General features: G+C 54.1%; 1 protein-coding gene across 1 annotated transcript in view; it reads right to left on the bottom strand.

Annotated features, from left to right (window-relative positions):
* Window positions 1–22,277, bottom strand: part of LOC148218091 (uncharacterized) — an 85,493-nt gene that overhangs the window by 39,882 nt on the left and 23,334 nt on the right. Inside the window, 2 exon segments of the mRNA XM_088158049.1 lie at window positions 8,616–9,246; window positions 13,548–13,552. Of these exon segments, the coding sequence (XP_088014175.1) occupies window positions 8,616–9,246; window positions 13,548–13,552 (636 nt within the window).

The following is a 22,277-nucleotide window of genomic DNA, read 5'->3' as shown; positions in this document are numbered from 1 at the left end:
CTCTCGCTGCTGCTCTCTCAGGAACCGCCCGGCCATCCCTGCCAACACAGAGCCTGTCACGGCCCCAGCCGCACAGCTGCCCCGCAGCGGCGCTGCCAGCCCTGCGGCCACAGCAGCGCCTTCCCCTGCAGGGCTCAGGCCCGGCCCTCGCCGCATCCTGACGCCCAAGGACACGGCTGCGAGAGGGCGGCAGCGGCGCCGAGGGCAGGCGGGGCTCCAGAGCCCCGGCCCGGATGGCGCTGCCGGGGCAGCAGGCGGGGCTGGGGCCGAGCTGCGGCGGGGCGGGGAGGGAGCCGGGCTTGTGGCTCACCAAGAAACCTGAGGGCCGCCTCTCGCAGGGGCTCCTGTGGGCTCCGCAGGTACGGCAGCGCCTGGCGCAGCAGCTCGGCCGCTCGGCTCCTGTCCTGTGCCAGCTGGAGAGAGCGGCAGGGCACGGAGGGAAGGGTTGGCGCGGGCTCTGTCCCTTGGCCCCGGCCTGTCCTGCCCGCACAGCCCTGAGCGGGGCAGAGGGCCCGGCAAGGCGCGGGCTTGATGGAGCTCGGGGCTCCATCAGCTCCGGCCCTGGGGCCAGAGGAGCCTGGAGAAGAGCCCGCGTGGGCAGCCCAGGGAAGGGAGCAGCGTTCTTACCAAGCACTCGCCAAACCTCCACATCTGATCCGCCATCAGCAGGTGCTCAAGATCTCTCCTCTTCAGGAAGCTTAGTGCTGAAAGCAGCGTTTCACAAGAGGCCTGCAGAGCAGCAGAGACCCAGAGATGGCACCGCAGCCCAGGGCACAGGACCTGCCTCCCTGTGCCAAGGCCAGGAGGAGGCTGGAGCCCATGAGGTGCCCGGGTGCAGGGAGACAGCTGAGCCCCCTGCCAGGAGGACAGCAGCGCCCAGGAGTCCTCACCTCTGCCACACGCATGTTCTCATCGTGGCAGTTGAAGAAGAGTGGCAGCAGGCTCTTGCTCACAAGCATTTTGAGGGGCTTTTTACCCTTGGCCGATACCAACCTCATCACCTCTTGGAAGAGGCGAATGGAGAGCAGCTGCACATGGCGGTTGTCCTGTTGGAAAGGAAGCAAAAGCCCTCCTCATCAGCTGCTCCAGGCCCCTCTGTGCACAGGCCCAAAAATCCATGGGGCCCCACACTTGGGGACAGCACCCAGTGGCCGTGGCTGGGGGCACAGAGCCTTACGTTGTCCAGCAGTGGCCAGAGCGCGCCAGCCAGCCGCAGGGCGATGGGGCTGGGTATTGCGAGGGGTCTGTGCGAGAGCAGAAAGCTGAGCACCGCGACGGTCATCTCAACGATGTCTTCATCTGCATCCCACAACAGGTCCGCAAGGCTTTCTGTCAGGCTGTACATTCTAATATTCTGCATGGAAGACAAGGCAGGGCAAGCCCATGCTGCTGCTGCTGCCGTGGAGCCCAGGGGCCGAAGGCCTGTCCTGAAGCACTCGGGCAGCTGAACAGCAATGCAGGAGAGCTGGGAGCAGCTGCCACAGCTCCCAAAGGCCAGCCAAGCCCAAGGGGCTGCTTTCCCCAGCCCCACGCTGCCAGCACAGCTTCAGCCGCTGCTGTCTTCTCACCATCGAGGGGTCCTTGCTGAGCTGCACGAGGCCTCTGAGCACCAGGCGACGCATCTCCCTGGACGTGCTCTGCAGGCGCCTTGCCATGATCTCCAGGAGGCTGTCACCCCATTCTTTGATGTCCAGGAGGTCCAGGACCTGAAAGGCACAAAGCAGTGACCGGGGTGCCCAGCTGGCAGGAGCTCAGAACTGCACAGGCCTGAGCCAAGGCAGCAGCACAGGGCACGGGCACTGTCCCAGGCAGCTGCGGCTGTGAGAGGGCAGAGAGGTGGGAGGCAGCTCAGCTGTGCTGCCCATGGGGCTCACCTCCACAAGGAATGCCATGGCGGGCAGCTGCCAGTCTGAAATGTCTTGGCTGAGGAGCTCCAAGAGGCAGGAGATGAAGCTGCAACACCAGATCATGGAGACACAGCGCATCTCCCTGGTGGGGGGAAAAGGCATCATTGCCCCTGAGCCGGGAGGGCAAAGCTCTCCCAGGAGTGACCCACGGAGCTCTGGTCTTTTCCCAAGCACCCCGTGGGAGCTTTGGGAGGCGGCTGTTCCCGGGCACCCTCCTCTGCCAGCCTTTTCCAGTCTGCTCGTCCGTCTCTTTGTGACAAAACCCTCTCACCCCTGCCCATGGGAACTGTGTGGGGCACCCTGGGCACAAGTGCCGGGAGCAGCAGGGAGAAGGGGGTCTCACCTGGCCAGGAGTCCCACTGCATAGTGGTGGGTGTCAGTACAGAGCAGCGTGTCCCAGCCAGCCTTGCCTTCCATGGCTACCACAACACGCTCACAGTGCACTCGGCAGAGCAGGACCTTCAGGGTCTGCACTGCAAACCTGTGTGCAGAGCAAAGCCCAGGTGATGCTGGCAGCCCTGGCTCCTGCCTTGGAAGGGATGGGGAGACTGGGAGGACTGGGATGGAGCACCTTTGGGGGTTGGTGGCAAGGCCCAGTTGCTCCTGGCACCCCTTCCAGAAGGTATCAACCTCCTCTGGCGTATCCAGTGCGCTGATGTAAACTTGGAAGAGCAGACACAAAAAGAGACGGGGAAAATACTCCAACACTATAGGTGGGCACCAGGTCAGGTTGAAGACCCTCCACAGTGTCACGGTTGCCTGCAAAAAATGAACCACCCAGAGACAACACTCAGTGCCAAGACATCCGTGTGGCAGGGCCTGAGCATGCCAGGGAGAGGCCGGGGGAGACACCGCGGGGTCACCCAGCCTGGTGCCCCTGAACCTTGCCCCTAAGGCAGGTTTCAGCGCAGTGCCTGAGGCAGAGAGATGCAGCTGGGGGGAGGACAGAGAGCTAGCTACTGGAGAGGTGGCCTAGGGGCAAGCCAAGGTCAGTTGCAGGAACTCACAGCCAGGGCAAAGACTCCTGTGCTGTCCCCATCGGAGGTGTACACACTGTCCACTGGCCAGGCGTTCAGCACATTGAGGAGTATCTGCAGCGCCAGCTCCGCAGTCCCAGTGGAGGACATGATCACTCCCCACATGGCCGTAGCAGCTCTGTGGGGTCAGAGCTCTGTGTCAGGGGGGTCTGGGCCACAGCACTGTGGCCTGGGCTGCTGCAGGGGCCCGCGCTGGCCGTCAGCCCTGCCTCTGCCCACCGGCCCTCGCTGGCAGCACCCAGCCAGCTCACGGGGGTGCAGGCATCTTGAGGGGCAGGGAGGGAGCGTGGCAGCACGCTCAGGGGCTGACATGGCAGCACTGGCAAACGGAGGAGCCAGAGGCTCCTGGAACTGTCCCCCTGTCTGGCAGTCACCAGGGACAGGCTCTACAGGGTAACGGGCCGGGGAACCCTAAACCCTCAAGGCAGGTGGGGCTGCCGTACCTGTCACCCGATGGGGCCCAGCGCAAGAGAGTCATCAGCACATCGCAGGGGTATTCCCTGGTCAGCTCCAGAAGGGCCTTGTCCAGCCTGTGCCCAGCAGACTCATTGGCCGTGAGCCACTTGTGGATGTACCTCACCATGGCTGGCACCTGCAGAAGGCCCGGGGAGACTTGGACACCTGCCCGAGCAGCAGGTTCCCCAGCTTCCCCTGAGAAGTGCTGCCCTTCCCACCCTATTGGTCTGGGCCTCAAAGACTGAAGGAACCCAGCAGAGCTGGCTTGAGGCGACACACAATTCCTGGGGTGATCAAGCCCTGGCCAGAGGCTGCTTACTTGCTTTGGATTGGAGACACCCTTCTCCACAAGCAAATCCAGCATGGCAGCCCCGGTCTCAGCAGTGAAGAGGTGAAAGTTTGCCAAGAGCCCAGTGCCCACACTGGTGGTCTCTTCCCACCAAATGCACATGATGAATTCATAGATCATCTGCAGGAGAAGGGCAGGAAGAGAGGGAAAATCCATGGAGTGCTCCAAGCACGGTGCTGGGCTGAGCAGTGACAGCAGGCCCAGCCCAGGTGGGGATGGCTGCAGTACCTGCGCTGTTCTGCGGAAGCGGCCACGGGCAGGGTCCTGCTCTTGTGTCGGGTCCATGGCGGCACCTGGCAAAGAGCGAGCGCAGCCAGGGCTGAGGGGCTGTGGGAGAGGCTGGAGAACACAGGCCAGCCCTGCATTCCCAGGCAGGGACAGCCCTGGGATGCTCCAGGGATGGGGTGTGGCTGCCTGGGCGTTCAGCCCCAGCCCCTCTTCTGTCCTGTCCATGGGCATGTTGGATGGGATGGGATGGGATGGGATGGGATGGGATGGGATGGGATGGGATGGGATGGGATGGGATGGGATGGGATGGGATGGGGCCAAGCTGGCTGCAGGCACCAGCCCCTGTGGCCCAGCTCTGCTACTCACCCTCCTGCAGCAGCTGGATCTGCTCCAGCTCTTCAGGCTGCTGTGCTGAGGGAGCTGCAGCCTCCTCCTCCTCCTTCACCCAGGCCAGCTTGGGCACTATGGGTGGTGTCTGCTCCATGTCACTGTTTGGAGTTGGGACTGCTTGCAGGAGAGATGTCTCGGAAAAGCTCCAGATGAGCAAGTGCTGCAGTTGTGCCTTGTGGGCACCTGCAACAGAGAAGCCTTGGGAAGGCTACAGGACACCGTGTCCTGCAGTCTGTCCTCGAGGCCACCGGCAGAGGAAACGCTTTGGAAAAGCTTCGGGTCAGTAGGGAACAAGCTGGCTGTGTGGGGGCTCCTCACAGCACCGCTCTCTCCGTCCTGTCCCAACGAGTGCACCGAGCACTGTGGTGTGGCCGTGTCACCACCAGCACCTATGTCACGATGTGTCACAAAGGGTCACCCTTGTACGCTCTGTCCCTTTCCTATTGCACGGTGACCACGGTGCACTGTGTCACAAAGAGCCCTAGGACACACCTCCACGTGCCCTGGGGACACCCCCACCCCACCCCCACCCCCAAAGTGGCCCAGCTTGCAAGGAAGACGTTCCCCCAAGGTTCGAGGACAGCCCAACAGGAATTTTAGGAATGGCTCAAACAACAAGCAGATGCTCCTCTGCTCTGCCTGCTCAGGGCAGCAGAAGGAGCCCCCACGGTTGCCGATGCAGCTGCAGCAGGAAGGGCATCGGGGCCTTCCAGAGCAGCTGCCAGGGCCTCTCTGGGACAAGACCCGGTGCTGGGTGGCCGTCACACACACAGGAGTGTGACACAGACAAGGGACGTATGGCCCAGGGCACGAATGCTGCTCTGAGTCCTGGGAGCAGTGAAATCAGCAGGTGTGGCAGAGTCCCTGCCCAAGGAGACCTGCTGCCCCCAAGGCCTGCCAATGCTGGTGCCTGCTCCTGCCACAGAGACCTGTGTCCCCTGGGGACTTCTCTGCCTGAGGACAGCCAAAGCCCACGTGCATTGGTGTGTGTGCTCCTTTCTGCAGGCGGCTGTTGGCAGGAGCACCTGGTGGCAACACTTGGTCTCTGTCAGAAGCTGTTACTCCTTCCTGGAATGATTTTTGCTTGGAAGTGATTATGTGCAGTGTGCACGCATCTCTCTAGCCCATCATTGCCTCACACACGAGGTGACCACCAAGCCACTCTCCGGCCATCTGACCCGCAGCTGAGCCCTTCCCAGAGTGCCCGCACCCGCAGGGAGCGCAGGGCTGGATTTGGCCGCCAGAGAGTTGGTGACCCTCGTGAGATCCTCGGTGCATTTAGTTCCTACAGGAGTGTGGGGTCCGCTGGGAAATGATCTGCATGCCTTGTTAATTGGATGTTCTTCCACCGCTAGCCTGGGGCAGGATCTCTCCCGGTCCTCCTCTCAACTCCCGGGCCTCTCCTCAGCCAATCAGAGAAGGCACCAAAATAATTGAGCCAATCAGAGCGCGCGGCGCTGATGACTCCTCAGGCAGTCCCAGAGCGCCCAGAGCTCCTCACCTGGACTCCACCCGCGCCCCGCCCCCAGCGCCCCCCGCCAGGAGAATTTGGGGAGGGGGGTATCGCGTTTTATCTTCTTTTTTGTTGTTCCAGAGTCAGGATTAAATGCGCGAGAGACGGAATTTCGTGTTCGGACTCAGATATTTATTAATTCTTATCTATATTACAGTGAGTTCTACAGCACTTCTAGCTAACAGGCTAAAAATGGACACGTATCTCTGTCTCTCTACAAGGCCTTTTAAGGGCCAATCTGTCCAATTAAGAACACACAGCTAAATTCTTTTTACTTTTAACCCAACAACCAATCACCTGTAACCTGCACTGTGGAATATTCTATCCAATTACAAAAGTACCACCAAGACCCGTGAAGAAGGGGAAAAAGAAAGAAAACTCCACCCTAAAACCTCCATCTTGTTTTATATGTATTAATATAGTCTAAAACCACAAATTCTAAATTTTCCACCATGGGACATTACACACTTCTATTCAAACTACACACCAGTGATTCCAGTTCTATCACTCAGTTCTGGAAAGCTTCTTCACAGCCTCAGGTCAAAAGCAGTGTTTTCCTGGGGGTCAATGCCTGTCAGCAGAGAAAGCCCAAACCCCTCAGTTTCCAGGGTTCCAACAGGGGGGAGGTGTCAGACCCTGCCCGGCGCTGGCCATGGGGCGTGTGGCGGGGGCCCGGAGCTCTTGGCTACTGTGGGCTGCTGGGGGGCTGCTGGGGGGACACCCCCGGACCTGTGTCCTGCACACACAGCGCTGTTCCAGGAGATGGTTTAGTCCGAGTGTCACTTCATTCACGGCACCGACCGGCTGAGGTTCGTGGAGAGGAACATCTCCAAGCGGGAGCAGTTCCTGCACTTGGGCAGCGATGTGGGGCTGCACGTGGGGACACCTCCTTTGGGGACAAGGCTGCCAGGCACTGGAACAGCGACCCGCAATGGATGGAGTACAGACGGGCTGCGGTGGACAGGCACTGCCGGCACAACTACGAGTTGTCCAGCCCGTTCCTCGTGGAGCGCAGAGGTGAGCGTGGGGCAGAGCGTGTCCCCTCGGGCCCTGCCCTGGGAATGACCCTGGAGCCCCTCAAAACCTCCCTGGGAATCACCCGAGACACGTCAGCCCTTCTTGTGCCCATCCCCGGGGCTTCCTGCCCCCTCATCCCAAGTGACTCCAGTGTCTCTCCCAGTCCATCCCAGTCTCTCCCAGTGTCCTCACAGTCCCTCCCAGTGCCACCAGAGTCCCTTCCAATTCCTCTCAGTCCACAGCCATTCCATTCCCAGTCCACCCCCAGTCCTTCCAACTCCACTCCCAAACGTCCATCCTCTCTCCCAATGCCCTCCCAGTGCCCTTCCAAATCTCTCCCTTCTCCCCCAATGACCCCCCAGTTCCTCCCAGTCCTTTCCAAGTCCTTTTCATTCCAATCCCAAACCTCCACTCTCTCTCCCATTGCCCCAATCCAATCCACTCTCTCCCAGTGTTCCCCCACTCTCTCCAATTTCATTCCCAGTCCCTCTCAGTGCCACACCAGCCCTCTCCTGTTGGGGACCTGGTCCTGGTGGCCACCACATGCCCTGAGAGCTCCTGCTGGCCCTGGAACCACCTCACCTGGATCTCAGCAGGGTAGAAATCCATGGAGCAGAGCAGGCAGCCAGGGCCGGGGTGGGAGCTCGAGGGCCACAGTGAGATGGACACACTGGGGGGCACTGGGACAGAGTAGGGACACACTGGGATCAGCTGGGGGGAACAGGGTGGGGTTTGAGTGAACCTGGAGGGGATAGAGAAAGATCTGGATCTGGAAAGCAAGGGTTGGAATAAGGTTGGCTGTGATGGGAAGAGACTGGGAGGAGTCCTGGTGAGTCCTGGTGAGACTGGGTAGGGACTGGGAGAAGGTTTGGGGGTCCTGGGCTGGTGGGGGGCAACTGAGAGGGGGTTATGGGATCCTGAGAGGGACAGGAGGAGCGTTGGTGGGTCCTGGGGAGGCTGGGAAGATATTGGGAGGAGGATTCGAGGAGTCCTGGGTGGGCTAGAGGTGACTGGGAGAGTGATTGGAGTAGCTTGGGGTGTCTGTGAGAGATGTTGGGAGGTCTTGACTCCTGTGGACCCCCAGAGATGCCGCCAGACACCGCCCGCAGCAAGGTGCTGATGGGGATCGGGGGCCCCGTGTTGGGTTTCGTCTTCCTGGAGCTGGGGCTCGGCTTCTACCTGTGCAAGAAGGTGGGGGGGGGGGGGGTCCCGGGGTGCATATCCCCCCTCCCCAATAAAGCTTCCCAGTTAGACCCAGTTTCGTTTATTGTGGGGCGGGACTGGGGAGGGACTTGGGGGGACCCCGCGGGGGGATCGTGACTGGGCGGGGAGGGCGGGTCCAGGTGGGGAACACTGGGTGCTGCGGGTCTGCCCGGCAACCGGTGAGTCATCACAGCTGCTCTCTCTGATTGGCTGAATCTTCTTCATCGCATTCTCTGATTGGCTGAGGAGAGACCCGGGAGTTGAGAGAAGGAACAGGAGAGATCCCGCCCCGAGCACCGGCACGGGAACAACAGAGCCAGCCTGGGCACAGCGAGGGAATTTATTACCAACCAAATCACAGCGGGACAAGAAGAAGGGAGAGAAATTTCTTCAACGCCTTCCCCCCACCCCACGGAGATCACCAGGACCACGGATCACCAGGGCTCTGCCCAACGGGGGTCACTGGGGATCATCCAACACCGATCCTCCCATGGGGGATGGAGCTGGAGCAGAGCACGAAGCTCTTCCCACATTCGGGACACTCAAAGGGCTTCCCTTAGTGGTGACTCCGTTGGTGTCGGGTCAAGGTACAGCTCTGTGAGAAGCTCTTCCCACACTCAGGACACTCGTAGGGCCTCTCCCCAGTGTGGATGCGCCGGTGGACAGTGAGGTTGCCATTCTGCTTGAAGCCCTTCCCGCAGTCGGGGCAGCGGAATGGCCTTTCTTCTGCGTGTATCTTCTCATGCAGGAGGAGACTGGATCTGGTCTGAAACCTCTTCCCACACTCAGGACACTCGTAGGGCCTCTCCCCAGTGTGGATGCGCTGGTGGCCCTTCAGGGAGGAGCTCCACCGAAAGCTCTTCCCACATTCCCCACACTCATAGGGCCGTTCCCCAGTGTGGATCACCCGATGCCGGATCAGGCCAGAGCTGTCGCTGAAACTCTTCCCACATATTCCACACTCATAGGGCTTTTCCCCAGTGTGGATTGTCTGGTGTTGGATCAGTTTGGAGCTATCTCTGAATCCCTTCCCGCACTCCCCACACTCATAGGGCTTTTCCCCAGTGTGGATCCTCTGGTGCCGGATCAGTTTGGAGCTGTAGCTGAAACCCTTCCCACATTCCAAGCACTTGTGGGGCTTCTCCCCTCCAGGAGGTATCTCCACCAGCTCTGAGCTCTGCCTGGATCTCTGGCCGCCTTCCCGGTTCAGGGAGGGTCTTTCCTCCTCGCAGCTCCCTGGGCTGGGTTTGCAGCCCCTCCTCATGAGGGATCTCTGGGACTTGTTCTCCTCCTCCATGCGCCCACGCCTTTGGAATGAAAAATCGTGGTTTGAGAGGTAAAAAAAAGAGGAGAGTGCTTTAGGTTGGGGGTTCCTCCTTACCCAAGTTCATCTCTGAAAGGTATTGGGCATCTTGTATGTGTAAGAACCTCCAGAACATCCAGCTTCAACCCAAAACTCCTTTAAACACCAAAACCCAGTTAAATAATCCCCCAAACATCAAGATTCAGCAAACATCCCCTCCAAAGATAAAGATTCAGTCCCTGTAAAAAAACAAAACAGTAATTTTTAGCCAAATACAGATCAGCAACACCAAGATTCACCCCTGTGAAAATCGTGGATCCCCTCCCCAGTCACCTGCTGCATGTGGGGAGACAACGTGCCGGGGGCTGGGGGAGGCTGCATATAAAGGAAGGCCTGGAACCTTGTGGTGTTTACTGATTCTGCTCCTCCTCCTCCTGTGTCCCTACTCTTTCTCACATCCCTGTTCCTCCTACTATTCCTCTTCCTCCCGCAGAATCCCACCTTCTCCTCCCACGTATATCTTTTGACCATTTGGTTCTTCAACCCTGCTTCTCCTTCCCTTCTCCTGCTGCCCCCAGGCCCAGCACCCACTGCCGGCTCCCTCTTCCCCCCAAACCCACAGCATCCCAGCGCAGGGGCAGCGATGGAGCTGGGGCAGCTCGGGCTGGGGCAGCGCTGGGCTCTCGGCCGCTCCCGCCCGCACTCGCTCCCCACTGCAGCCGCTGCCGCCACCACAGCGCGGGGGGGCCCGGCCTTGGCGCTCCCCCCCTCCCACCTCCCCAAATTCCCATCCAGGGGGGCGCTGGGGCCAGGAGACAGACGAGTGACAGATCAGGGGGGCTGGGAAGAGTCGGCAGCCAGAGAGCACTGAAAATCTCAGCAGGGACTACAGTGGCATCTTCGGGGACTAAACATGGCTGGGCACCCATTGAAGATAGAAAGGGAAAGCCAGGAAGGGATCCCGGCAAAAGGGATGATGATCCCAAAATATCTCTGAAGGGGCCCTTGGAAGCATGTTGAGGAAGTTTGCACATTCTCCCAGAGGTCATCAAGGACAGGGAGACACAGGGGAGCAATAAGGGAAGTCCAGAAGGGATTTAGACAACGGGATGGATGCTGTTGGTGTGATGAGAAGTGCAGGGAATATGGTTCAGGCAAGAAGCAGCAGCAGCAGGAATCTATGTGGGAAGACAAAGAATGATGGAAAAGAGGAGGAAGAGAAATATACTGAGGATGGGGATGTTTTTCAGCAGGCTCTTATCCTCAGAAGTCACCAGCTGCTGCAGATCCTTTGTATCCCCGGTTGCCAGGACAGGCACACAAGGAGGTCAGGATTGCAGGGGGTTTCTCTGTGCTGGGCAGCGGCAGGAGCGGGCGCAGAGGGGCGGCACCGGGAGCACGGGCTGGGGGCCTGTGGGGAGCTGCGGGGCCGGGCCGGGGCTGTGGGGCAGCCGGGGCTCAGCGCCGGGCGCTGCCTGAGCCCAGCACCCCCCGGCAATTGCAGGCCCGGCAGTGGCCCCCGGCCCCCAGGAGGCTGCGGGACGCCCCGGCCGCTGCCCGGCCCCGTGGAGCTGCCGGCCCTGCCCGCCGGGGGGGCCGCGTTTGGACACTGCGGCAGGACAGGCACCGGCTCTGGGATACGGGCTGGCCACGGCAGCCACAGCACAAGGAGCAGCACGAAGGAACAGCTGGGAAATGGGCATTGGACGGGCAAGCATCCAGATCAGCTTTTAAGCATTTTCCTTGGGTCAGTGCAGAAAGGAATGATTTAGCAGAAAGCTCAGCAGCTGTCAGAGGATGAGCACCCCCAGGCACTGAGGGGGCTGCAGGAGGGGCAGAAGAAGCCCCTGGAGCACTTGGTCACAAAGGCACAGCAGGGGAATGCAAGAACTGATGAGGAAAAGGCCAAGGGGAAGGCAAAGGCCATGGCAGAATTCCTACAGCTCCTGTGCCCATGGGGTCACTGTTTTTCCAGGGAAAATGGAAAAGACATGGACGGTCCTTCTCCAGGGATGCACGGAAGCACCAGCCTTATTGGGGCAAGCCTTGCAGAAAATATCACAAGAATTTACCCCACCCCCAGGGAATTGGGTTAATGCAGGATGTGGATGACTTGCTGCAGTCAGGAGGACAAGAAGTGGTAGAAGAAGCCTCTGTGAAATGGCTGAATGCTCAGGCTAAAACCATCTTTGATTATTTGAAAAGAAGTGCAAATGCTGGAGAAAAGGGTTAAATATTTGGGACATATTTTGACTGAAATTTTGTAGTGTATTGACCCACAGAAGTACCATACAATTTCAGAACTAACATTATCCAGCACTAAAATGGAGCTGGGATAATTCTGAGGATTAGCAGGCAATTGCAACACCTGCACTGAGGATTCTCTGTTCCAGCCCGAATATTGTACGACTTTTTAAACCCAGACAGCCTTAATATTATGGTATGGACATAAGAAAAAGAACAGAACTAGAGAAAATGAAAAAAACCAAAGTGATTGAACCCCTGCCATGGCTCTACCAGAGTCAGAAAAGAAATTGGAGTGGGATGTGGATGTTAAATAGGGCCATGCCAAAGGAATTTGGAATTCCCAGGTGCAGGAGCAGCATGGGAGGGCACCACTGACCCTGCACTGAAGGCAACGCAGCAGCAGCCAGGGCTCCACATCGGGCCAAGCCCCTGGGCCTGCCCACAGATCCTCTGCTGAAATCCTCTGCCTGGGCACCCTCCTTTGGCATCTCCACACACTGGGGCCAATCCTTGCTGCCACTGCTGGAGCTTCGCTGCTTTCTGTGCCTGCACTGCCACAGCTGCTGGGGAAGACAACGGCACAATTCCACTCTGCCCCTCAGTTACACTCACACACTGGGCTGCCGGGGATTCCATGGTCGGAAAATATACCGAGTGTAATTTTAAAAATCTATTTCTCTACTCAGGCTTCATGTGCCTTTGCTTTGGGGAAACGAATTTTAAGGATATTTCTAAGGAATTTTCCTCCAGTCAACAGAGAGGAGTTTAACATCTCAATAGACTGGGAATAGCCCAAAAGATACTCACAAAGATAACGACCATTAAGGCCATCAGCAAACATCAAGGAACACCCACCCCAGACACTGCCCCTGGCATAGTTGGAGATGCCTGGTCTGCAAAAGGCTGAGAAGGAAATCCAGGAGTGCGGACCTAATTAATGTAGAGGGGAAGAAATCCGGGGCCGATAGGAAATTAAATACTTAGAACTACACAACTTGGAAGCAATGAACATAAAACCAATGGATTTCTATAGGTTTTGGACTGTGAAAAGTTAAGGGAAAATCGAGTAAAACTCACATCTCATGGAATGATTTTCTTTGCACACCCAGGCTATGTATGGCTGAAATTATTTCTGCTGCACATCCTGGCCGGAATCAAGTAATGCCTTGATTCTCTAACAGTAGAAATGGTGTTGAAGAGTTTTGGGTCCTCCCACAGTTTTGGTGACAAGATTACACCATTAGAATGGTTTTTTTTAATAATCCTACTTTTATATTTTCAGTTAAGATTGGGCCAAGGGTGTGAGAACCACATTTCAGTGTTAGGGGAATAAGCAGAAAAAATCTTTATTCCTTTGGGGATTTTTTGTGTATGTTTATGAGTGGCTGTTAGTGATGGCAAAATTTTGGTATGGAATTTGTAATGTTCACTGTTCACCTTTAGGCTGCATTTGGCAAAACCAGAAGCCCTGTAATATTTAATAGAATATTGTTCTAAAAAGAGACCAAAAAAGAAAAGCAGCGGGAGGGGGGAGGGGAGAGAGGAAGGAGAGAATATGTGAGTCCCCTGATGGGCTGTGATGAAAAGAAGATTCATTCCAGGCAGAGCCAGGAGAGGAACTTTAGAAATGCAAATTAACTCTGCTGAGACAAAGCGCAGACAATTTACCAAACTCTTCATGCCTGGGGGAGGAATTGGGCTGATTCCCTCTGTCCCTCACCCCCAGCTCTGCCTGCTTGCACAGATGGAATTTGCACAACTAAAGGCAGAGCCCACAGTGAGGATATCTGACTGCAACAGAAATTGGTTAAGCTGAAAAGGGAAACAGCAAACGCAGAATGTTGGGAAAACTTCATGAAAAACAGCGGGGGGGAATCATCCCTCTCCTCACTCCAACCTGTGCTGTCACTGTCCAGGTTATATAGGGTGTATTGGGGCACTGGGGTGTTTTTGCTGCCACAAGTTCAAGGAAATGAGTTGGAAATCCAGGTATGTGGGGATTTAATTAGAGAAAAGTGGCCAATTGATGCAGCCCTGGCTGCAGGGAGCACACCAAAAATGGAGAAAAGATGAACAGACACCAGAACAAATCCTACAACACCATGGACCAGCCCCTGGGAGCCCTAACGAATTCATATCAGGAGACAGAGAAGTAATTTATCATTTCAATGGCATAATTAGATTACACAATGTCCTCGAAATAATACCCAACCAGACAGCTCCAGCTCCTCACCTTCTTCCCGACCAATCCACTCAGATGAGGAATGCAACGTTTCCCCATGGGATGGAATCAGATTATCCACTAACAGAAAGAGGAGGAATTTGTGAAAAATCAAATTACTCAAACTGCTGTTAGCAAACAGATCACAAAGGAAAAGTGGTGAAACACAAAACAAAGAACATGAGAAAGTAGCTCATATTCCGGTCCAAATGTGCAAAGGATGGGAATGGGACATGTTTTCGTGGTTCCCTGGCAGACCACGGGTTAAACAAATGTTGTTTGTCCTTGTATGAGCTACAGCAACTCTCATCTTTTTACCATGGGCCGTGGGGGGACACAGGCATGGACGGAGATGTGGGGGACAGTGACAGGAATAGAAACAGGAAGGGGTGCCCAGCACCCAGGGGACTGGGTTTGAAATGCAGGAATTCCTATGTGTTCCTAAATGTGATTGCAATTTACTGGGAAGGTTATTGATGTCTTAATTTGGAATGCAAATTAATATTGGAAAAGGTGATAGAGAGGCTAGTTCTGTTGCACCTTTGTGTCAAATGTCTGGCAAGGCCTATGCTGAAGTGAGCCCAGAAGTGTGGGCAGCTCCAGAAAAAATAGGGCAAGGGAGATAAGGAGCCTCTCCAATGTACTTTGAAGCAAATTGTACAAGTGGTGTCTAAAAGCAATACCCTGTTCCAAGGGAGGGAAGGCAGAGCTTTCAGCCTCTTATTGAGTCCCTGCTAAAGGCAGGGCTTTTGAAGCCAGGGATCTCTCCCTGTAATGTTCCTATCCTGCCAGTCAAAAAATCAGAGTGAATCAACAGAATGGTGCAGGACATAAGAACAATAAATGAAATTACTAAACCGAGGCACCCCACAGTCTCACATCCTTACACCATCCTGGACCAGGTGCCCTCCTCACACTGACACCATTCAGTCCTTGATGGCAAAGATGCTTTCTGGGGATGCCCACTTACACAGGATGGTAAACTGGATTTTGCCTTTGAGCGGGAACAAGAGGTAGAAGGGAAAATGAGAAAGACATGGACGGTCCTTCTGCAGGGATGCACGGAAGCACCAGCCTTATTGGGGCAAGCCTTGCAGAAAATATCACAAGAATTTACCCCATCCCCAGGGATTGCATTAATGCAGGATGGGGATGACTTGCTGCAATCAGGAGGACAAGAAGTGGCAGAAGAAGCCTCTGTGAAATGGCTGAATGTTCAGGCTAAACAGCATCTTTGAGTATTTGAAATATAAGAGCAAATGCTTGAGAAAATAGTTAGACATATTTTGTCTGAAGGTTTGTGGTGTATTGACCCAGAGAGGGTCTGGAGAATCTCAGAAGCAATCCAGGACTGAAAAGGAGGTGCAAGAATTCTGAGCATTAATAGGAAACTGCAGGACCTGAATTGAGAATTCTCTGTTCTACCCATAACATTGTATCACTTTCTAAACCCCAATAGCCTCAATGTTGTGGTATGGACAGAAGAAAAGCAACAAATAAAATGAAAATGAAATATAACAAAATGATTGGTGCCACAGCTATGGCTCTTCCATACTAAGAAAAGAAATTGAATCCTAGTTGTGTTATAAGTACATATTATATTATTGACTTTTTGCAAATACTACAATGAGTGCTCTCTGTTGGAAAACTTTCCTGTATGAACATAGTTTATTTTAGCTCTGCAATTAACAGAACTTAGAAATAGTTGCGGTAAATATAATTTTTGGAAGTACAACATTTTGACGTAAAAAGCTTTTGTTCATATAAATAACTCAGAGAATGGTAAAAAAGATAATCAGGAAATTCTTCACATTCCTGGATTATGGAACACCAGAACCCCAGGGAAGGCAAAAATAGTGATTTACAGATTGAGGGAGAATGATTCTGAATAATGCATGAAGGTCTATGAATATGCAACATGTTGCTGCATTTAGGAAGTGTTTTCTGAGTCAGTGTGTGCCCTTGGCTGAAGGCCAAGCATCCGGCCATTATAACCTTTGGCCAGAGCCAGGGCAGATATTCAATTATCTCCCTTGGAATTGATCTTCAGAATTCCTTACCCTGGGAATTCTCCACCTAGTGCGGGCTGGAGATAAGGGATGTATATTTCAAGCAGTCGGTGGCCAGAATCCTGTCTCTTGTGAAATCTCTGCCACAGGAAGCTGGGCTGGCACAGAGCCTGCCTTGGCACTTTGCTGTTCACAGCATCCACCCAGGACTCTGCCTCTCAATTACACTCACACACTGGGCTGCCTGCGATTCCATTGCTGGAAAATATACCAAATTTAAATTTTTTTCATATTTCATTTTACTAGTCAGGCTCGGTTTGCCTTTCTCTCAGGAAAGAAATTTTAAAAAGTTTTTTTTAAGAGATGTTGCAGCACTCAACAGAGATGAGTTTAACATCTCAACAGACTGGGAATAGCCCAAAAGATTCCCACAAAGATAACAACATTCAACAAAACATCAATGAAACATCAGCAAACATCAAGGAACACCCACCCCAGACACTGCCCCGGCATAGATGGAGACACCTGGTCTGGAAAAAGCTGAGAAGGAAATCCAGGAATGCGGATCTAATTAACATCAAAAGAGGAGAAATCCATTTGCAATAGGAAACCAGACACTAAGAACTACACAACCTGGAAGCAATAAACACTAAACCAATGGATTTCAATGTGTTCAGACTGTAAAATTTCAGGAAAAATCTAGTAAAATTCACATCTCATGGAATGATTTTCTCTGCACACCCGGGCTATGTGTGGATGAAATTATTTCTGTTGCACATCCTGACCAGGATCAAGTAATGCCTTAACTCTCTAACACTAAAGATATTGCTGGAGAGTTTTTTATTGTCCCTGCAGTTTCAGTGACAAGATTACACCATGAGAAAAATTTTTCACATTAATCCTACTTTTAGATTGTCAGTTAGGTTTGGGCCAGGGGTGTGACAAGCAGTTTTTACCCTTAGGAGAAGAAGTAGAAAAAGCTGGATTGCATTGGAATATTTTTCTATATATTTGTGGTGGCTCTTAATGACGGCAGAATTTTGGAATGGATCTTTAGAAGCTCACCTTTAAGTTGCATTTTGCAAACCTAGAAGAGTATTAATGGTGAGGCTTTAACGCATAAAGTGTTAATTAAAAATCGTTAAAAAAAATACAAAAGAAAAATAAAGCAGATTGTGAGGGTGGACGTGTGAATCACCTAAAGGCTGCTCTGGAAGAAAATCCTAGTTCCAGGCAGCCAGGAGAGGAGTTATAGAAATGCAAATTAACATTGCTCTGGAGAAGTGTGGACAATACCCAAGGGCCTTCTTGCCAGGGGGAGGAATTTCCCTGAGTCCATCTGCCCCTCACCCCCAGCTCTGCCTGCTTGCACAGATGGAATTTGCACAACTAAAGGCAGAGCCCAGAGTGAGGATATCTGACTGCAACAGAAACTGGTTAAGCTGCAAAGGGAAACAGCAAACGGAGAATATTGAGCAAATTTCATGAAAAAAAGTGTGTGGGGGGGATCATCCCTGTCCCCAGAACACTGAGGTGTTTTTGCTAGTCCAGAGAAATCAGTTGGGAATCCAAACATTTTATCATTTCATAAGATAAAAGTGTTCAATTGATGCAGCCGTGGCAGGAGGGAGCACCCAAAAAAGGGAAAAAGATGAACGGCCACCAGAACAAATCCTACAAGACCGTGGACCAGCCCCTGGGATCCCTAACGAATTCATATCAGGACACAGAAAACCCATCCATAATTTGAGTGGCATAATTAGGTTTAAAACTGTCCTTGAAATAATAACCCAGCAGACAGCTCCAGCTCCTGACCTTCCTGCTGACCAAGCCGCTGAAATGAGGAACGAGACATTTCACCATGGGATGGGATCAGATTATCTACTTACAGAAGAAGGAGGAGTTTGTGGAAAATTAAGTGACGGAAACGGCGGTTTGCAAACAGATGATAACCGAAAAGTGGTGAAACAGATAACAAAGGAAATATGAAAATATCTCGTATTCTGGAGAAAGGATGGGAATGGGACAAATTTTCGTGGTTCCCTGGCAGACCACGGCTTAAACGAATGCTGCTCCTCCTCTGACGTGCTGCAGCAACTCTCAGCTTTTTACCATGCACGACACCTTGCGTCAAACAGGATGCAGGAAAAGAGATTGAGTCAATGGAAATTAAAAGTTTGTAAAGGCAATTCTTGAGAAAATAAGAAAATGAGGGATTGCAAGCAGTAAGATTAATACCGTGGTAGGAGTGCATATTAAGAGGGACATGCAGTAGGTGGATCGGGAAGTCTGAATCTTTCAAGTACCTCAGCAAGAGGGGAATGGGAGAGGGAGACGCAGCCGGGAAAATGAGGATAAAAAGGAGGCTGCATTTTAGAGACCGCATGGCAAATGCCGCATGGCCTCTCTCTTTGTTCATCAATAAAGTCACTTTTACAGGACTCCTCTGTCTCCTTTGGGCACACAAACCTCTGGCCACGGGAATTTTCCCGCACAGCCCCGGGCACAGGGCAGACACCTCTGTGCCACCCACAGCAACCGGGACGAGCCAGCGCTGCTCCGGCACCGGCTCCTGCCGAGGCCCCAGCGGGAAGGAGACCGCGGGCAGCCGCTCCCGCAGCGCCCTCAGCCCAGCGCCAACACGGGCCGGCACCGGCACAACCAACCCGCCAGAGCCCCCTGCCGCCCCCTCGGCCCGCAGCGAGCCCCGAGCCCCCGCACAACCGAGCGCGGCTCCCACCTGCGCTGGGGCCGCCTCCGAGCTCCGCCGCCGCCTGTGGCTGAGGAATTCGATGGGATGTGTTGCCTTAACCTTTCTGACCACTCCCAGCCCATCTATGCCAGCATTCAAGCCCTGAAAGAAGGTGTGAATAAACTTCGGGTAGATCATGGGTACGACTGGCTGAACTGGCTCTTAGGGCACTGGGGACTCACTGGCTGGGTTAGGAATTTAGTTAAAATAGGTTTGTATGTATTAGGCATCATATTATGCATTGTAGTAGTTATTCCTTGTATTTTACAGTGTGTTAAGAATTTAATCGACAAATCGCTTAAGAGTGTATTTTTAGTTAAAAGAAACGGGGGAGGTGTGGATATGGGTAATGCAAATGAGACTGATAGTACTGCAGATTGAATCAGCAAATGCAGCCTGACAATGAGGATGCCTGGCAAGAGCAAACAGAGATCTGACTGCAAGAGGACTTGATCAAGTCTGGGTTATGGGAAATAAGATTTTACTAAGTCCACATGTAAAGTTTGTCTATGTGAGAGTTTGTCTATGTAAGATTTGTCTATGTGATTGCAGGAAAATATTACCAGCCTTCCTGTAAATGGTATATAAGCACATGTAGTGCTCAGTAAAAATTGGATTTTGATCACCATTCAGTGTCCCCATCTCTCTCTCACCGTCGATAGTTCAAGTACTCCCAGTGGGCTCCTGGAAAGAGAATGGTGGCAACATCTACTGCCTGCTACCCCCCTCTAGGCAATATTCAACTGTTTCGTTCACAGACTCATCTTCCAGCACTCTTAGTGGGGTCAGCAGAGCCACTTCCCACTGGTGGGGGCAAAGAGCACCCTCTGTGCCTTTGTGGTGGGAGCAGACAGTGTTGTCTCAAAGGAAAGGTCAAAGAGAGACCAAGCTGGACCTCTGCCTCCTGCCCCTCACCCCACAAGGGCAGGAGAGCACAAAATTGAGCGCTTTTAATTTTTTTTTTTCTGTCCTGTCATTTCCAGGAACTTGACTAGCTCGAAGAGGATTAGAAGGATTTCTTGAGGATCACTGCCAGTGCACAGCACACATGGCATCCCTCACCCCTTACATCATCATGGGATGGAGGGGTGGGAACCAACAACAGCCCTACCCCACTGCTCCAGAAGCCAAAATCCCCATGCAAGCATTTAGTTATGTCAGGAAAATTAATCCACAAATACCAGAGGTTTATGTCCAAAAAGGAGACAGAGGAGTCCTTTTTGCTTTATTCGAATAAAGGGAGAGGCCATGGGACATTCCCCTGGCATCTCTCAAATTTTTGGAGGACGCAGCCTCCTTTTTATCCTATTTTCCCGGCCGCATTTCCCTCTCTCTTTCCCCATTGGCTGAGGTACTTGAGAGGCACAGACTTCCCGGAGCGCCTGATACCTGAAATTCACCTCTAATGTATAACCCTCCCTTTTCCTTTTTATTTTTTATAGAATTCATAGTTCCACCCCCCCCCCCCCCCCGTTGCTTCTTTCATCTTTTGATATCCAATTTGATTTATCAGCAGCCCTACAGTTTGTTTGTAAAGGCAAACATCTTTTTCCATTCATCAATCAGTGGAATCCATCCCATTGTTTTTTTTATCTCTCAGTGCTAGCCTTATCTACAGGCAGATCCAGAGCTCATTTGTAAAGACAAATTCAACATTCCTCTCAGCCCAGAGGAGAATCTAGCACAAAATATTCTCCCTGTGTACTGCACGACAAAAAATATTCAGGGGAAAATACAGTGGCAGCTGAGGCTTGTGGAACTCCCAGAATACTGAGCCTGCAGAGGAGGCAAACAGCCCTGGCAGTGCCTGAGGGGACTTCTCCTCACAGACTCCTCTCAAAGTGTGTCACTTGAGCAGGGGAAGGCTTTCAAACCTTTGCCTTTCCTTCCTCCTGTGCTAAAATTTAAGGCTCCTCTTGAGAAAATACTGGGTTATGAACAATTCTCCATTCCTCAACAAAGCTACTCAGGTGCTCAACCGAAGAAAGAGCAAAACTGAAGGTGGTCAGAAATTTCCTATCAAGGACTATTTGCAGAGAAACCCCACCATATGGGAGCAAATATTTATTAGCATCAGTTCACCCAAAAGAAACCCAACCCTATATTAAGCAGCGTTTTAAACAAACTTGAATTCGTTTTCCTCACATATCTGCTGGACTGGTTTGCTCCTTTTTTATCCTTGAGAGAATATTAGAACGATTTGCTCTTGACAGGACTCCTTGGGTGGTCCCCAGCCCTGGCTCCTCACCACGCCTTGCCTGGGCTGTTAACGCAGCCTGTCAGCACCACCTGACTTTGGCAGCCTGTTCAGACCTCGGGCACGGCTGGTGCCACGGTCCCCTCTGGTGCCACGGTCCCCTCTGGCTCCTGGCGTGTCCCTGCTGCTGGAGGAGCCCTGCTCGTGCTGCTGCCTGCGTTCAACAATGCACGTCCTGCTCCCCAGGCAAAGAGAGACCAAAATCACTGCTTTGGGCAGCTCGTTTGAACGAGTTGAACACTTACTCATCTCTAACACAGACCTCTTAACATCCACGCACCAACACCAGGAAGTCATCTCATCGACAGGAGTGAGGAAACCTGAGCGAACAGAAGGTCAGCATTCAAGCACATCGAGATTTTAATTTAGTGGAAGCACTCACACGTTCACAAGCCTTACTTATCAAACTGGATTGTGCCATGCAATTGTCTTGCTTGTGTTAGAGAGAAACCAGGGAGAAATCAGCTAAGAAATAAGAACCACACTTGGGGCTCGGGCTTGGCAGACAAAGGGAGCAGGGCGGCACCTGCCCGCTTTGCCCGAGTCCCTGCTCCTGCCGGACAAAGGCGGACGCGGCTCCGTGCGGGGCGAGCCGGGCGCTCCGTGCCGGGGCCGGGGCCGAGCGCTCGGGCGGGCGGCGCTCAGGATGCTCGGGCAGCGCCGCGGGCCGGGCGGGCGCGATGGAGCCGCCTGAGGGCTGGGACCCCTCCGGGCGGCCGGCCCGGCGCACGCAGTGGCTGCTCAGCGCCCTCGCCCACCGCTACGGGCTGGAGCGCGGCGTGGAGAACGAGATGGTCGTGCTGGCCAGCGGCCCGGAGCAGTCCCTGCACGAGATCTTCCAGCAGCGGGACTGCGCCGGGCCGGGCCGCATCCCCGGCGAGGAGTCCCGCACGCTGTGCCGGGCGCTGGCGCCGGAGGAGGCGGCGGAGCCCGAGGAGTGCGCGGGGCTGTGGGACGGGCTCTGGGCCGAGCTCACCTTCCGCCAGCTCCACGCGCGGCTCTGCGGCCGCTTCAGCACCCGCGCGGGGCCGCGGCTGCCGCTGGGCAGGGAGGGCGAGCACATCGAGAGCCACATCCGCCCGCGCAGCCCCCGCCGAGCCCGAGCGGCGGCCGCCGGGGCCCCGCTCCCGAGAGCGCTGCGAGGAGATGGTGGCGCTGGAGCGGGCCGAGGAGCGCATGGCCGAGCTGCAGCAGGAGAAGGGCAGCCTGCGGCAGCTGCTGGAGGACGTGCGGGCCGCCCTGCAGAGCAGCGATGCGCGGTGCCCGGCGCTGCGACTGAGTCCGGGCCGGCTTCTGCACCGCGCTCCCGGCGGCGCCTCGGGTGGCCCCGAGCGCTTCAGGAGAGATGCTGCTCTCGGAAAGTCAGTATTTAGAACACCTCCACCTCC

Source organism: Sturnus vulgaris, unplaced genomic scaffold, assembly GCF_052056855.1.
Source record: "Sturnus vulgaris isolate bStuVul1 unplaced genomic scaffold, bStuVul1.hap1 Scaffold_195, whole genome shotgun sequence".
NCBI classification, from domain to species: domain Eukaryota; kingdom Metazoa; phylum Chordata; class Aves; order Passeriformes; family Sturnidae; genus Sturnus; species Sturnus vulgaris.
This window is presented reverse-complemented; position numbering and strand designations above follow the sequence as displayed.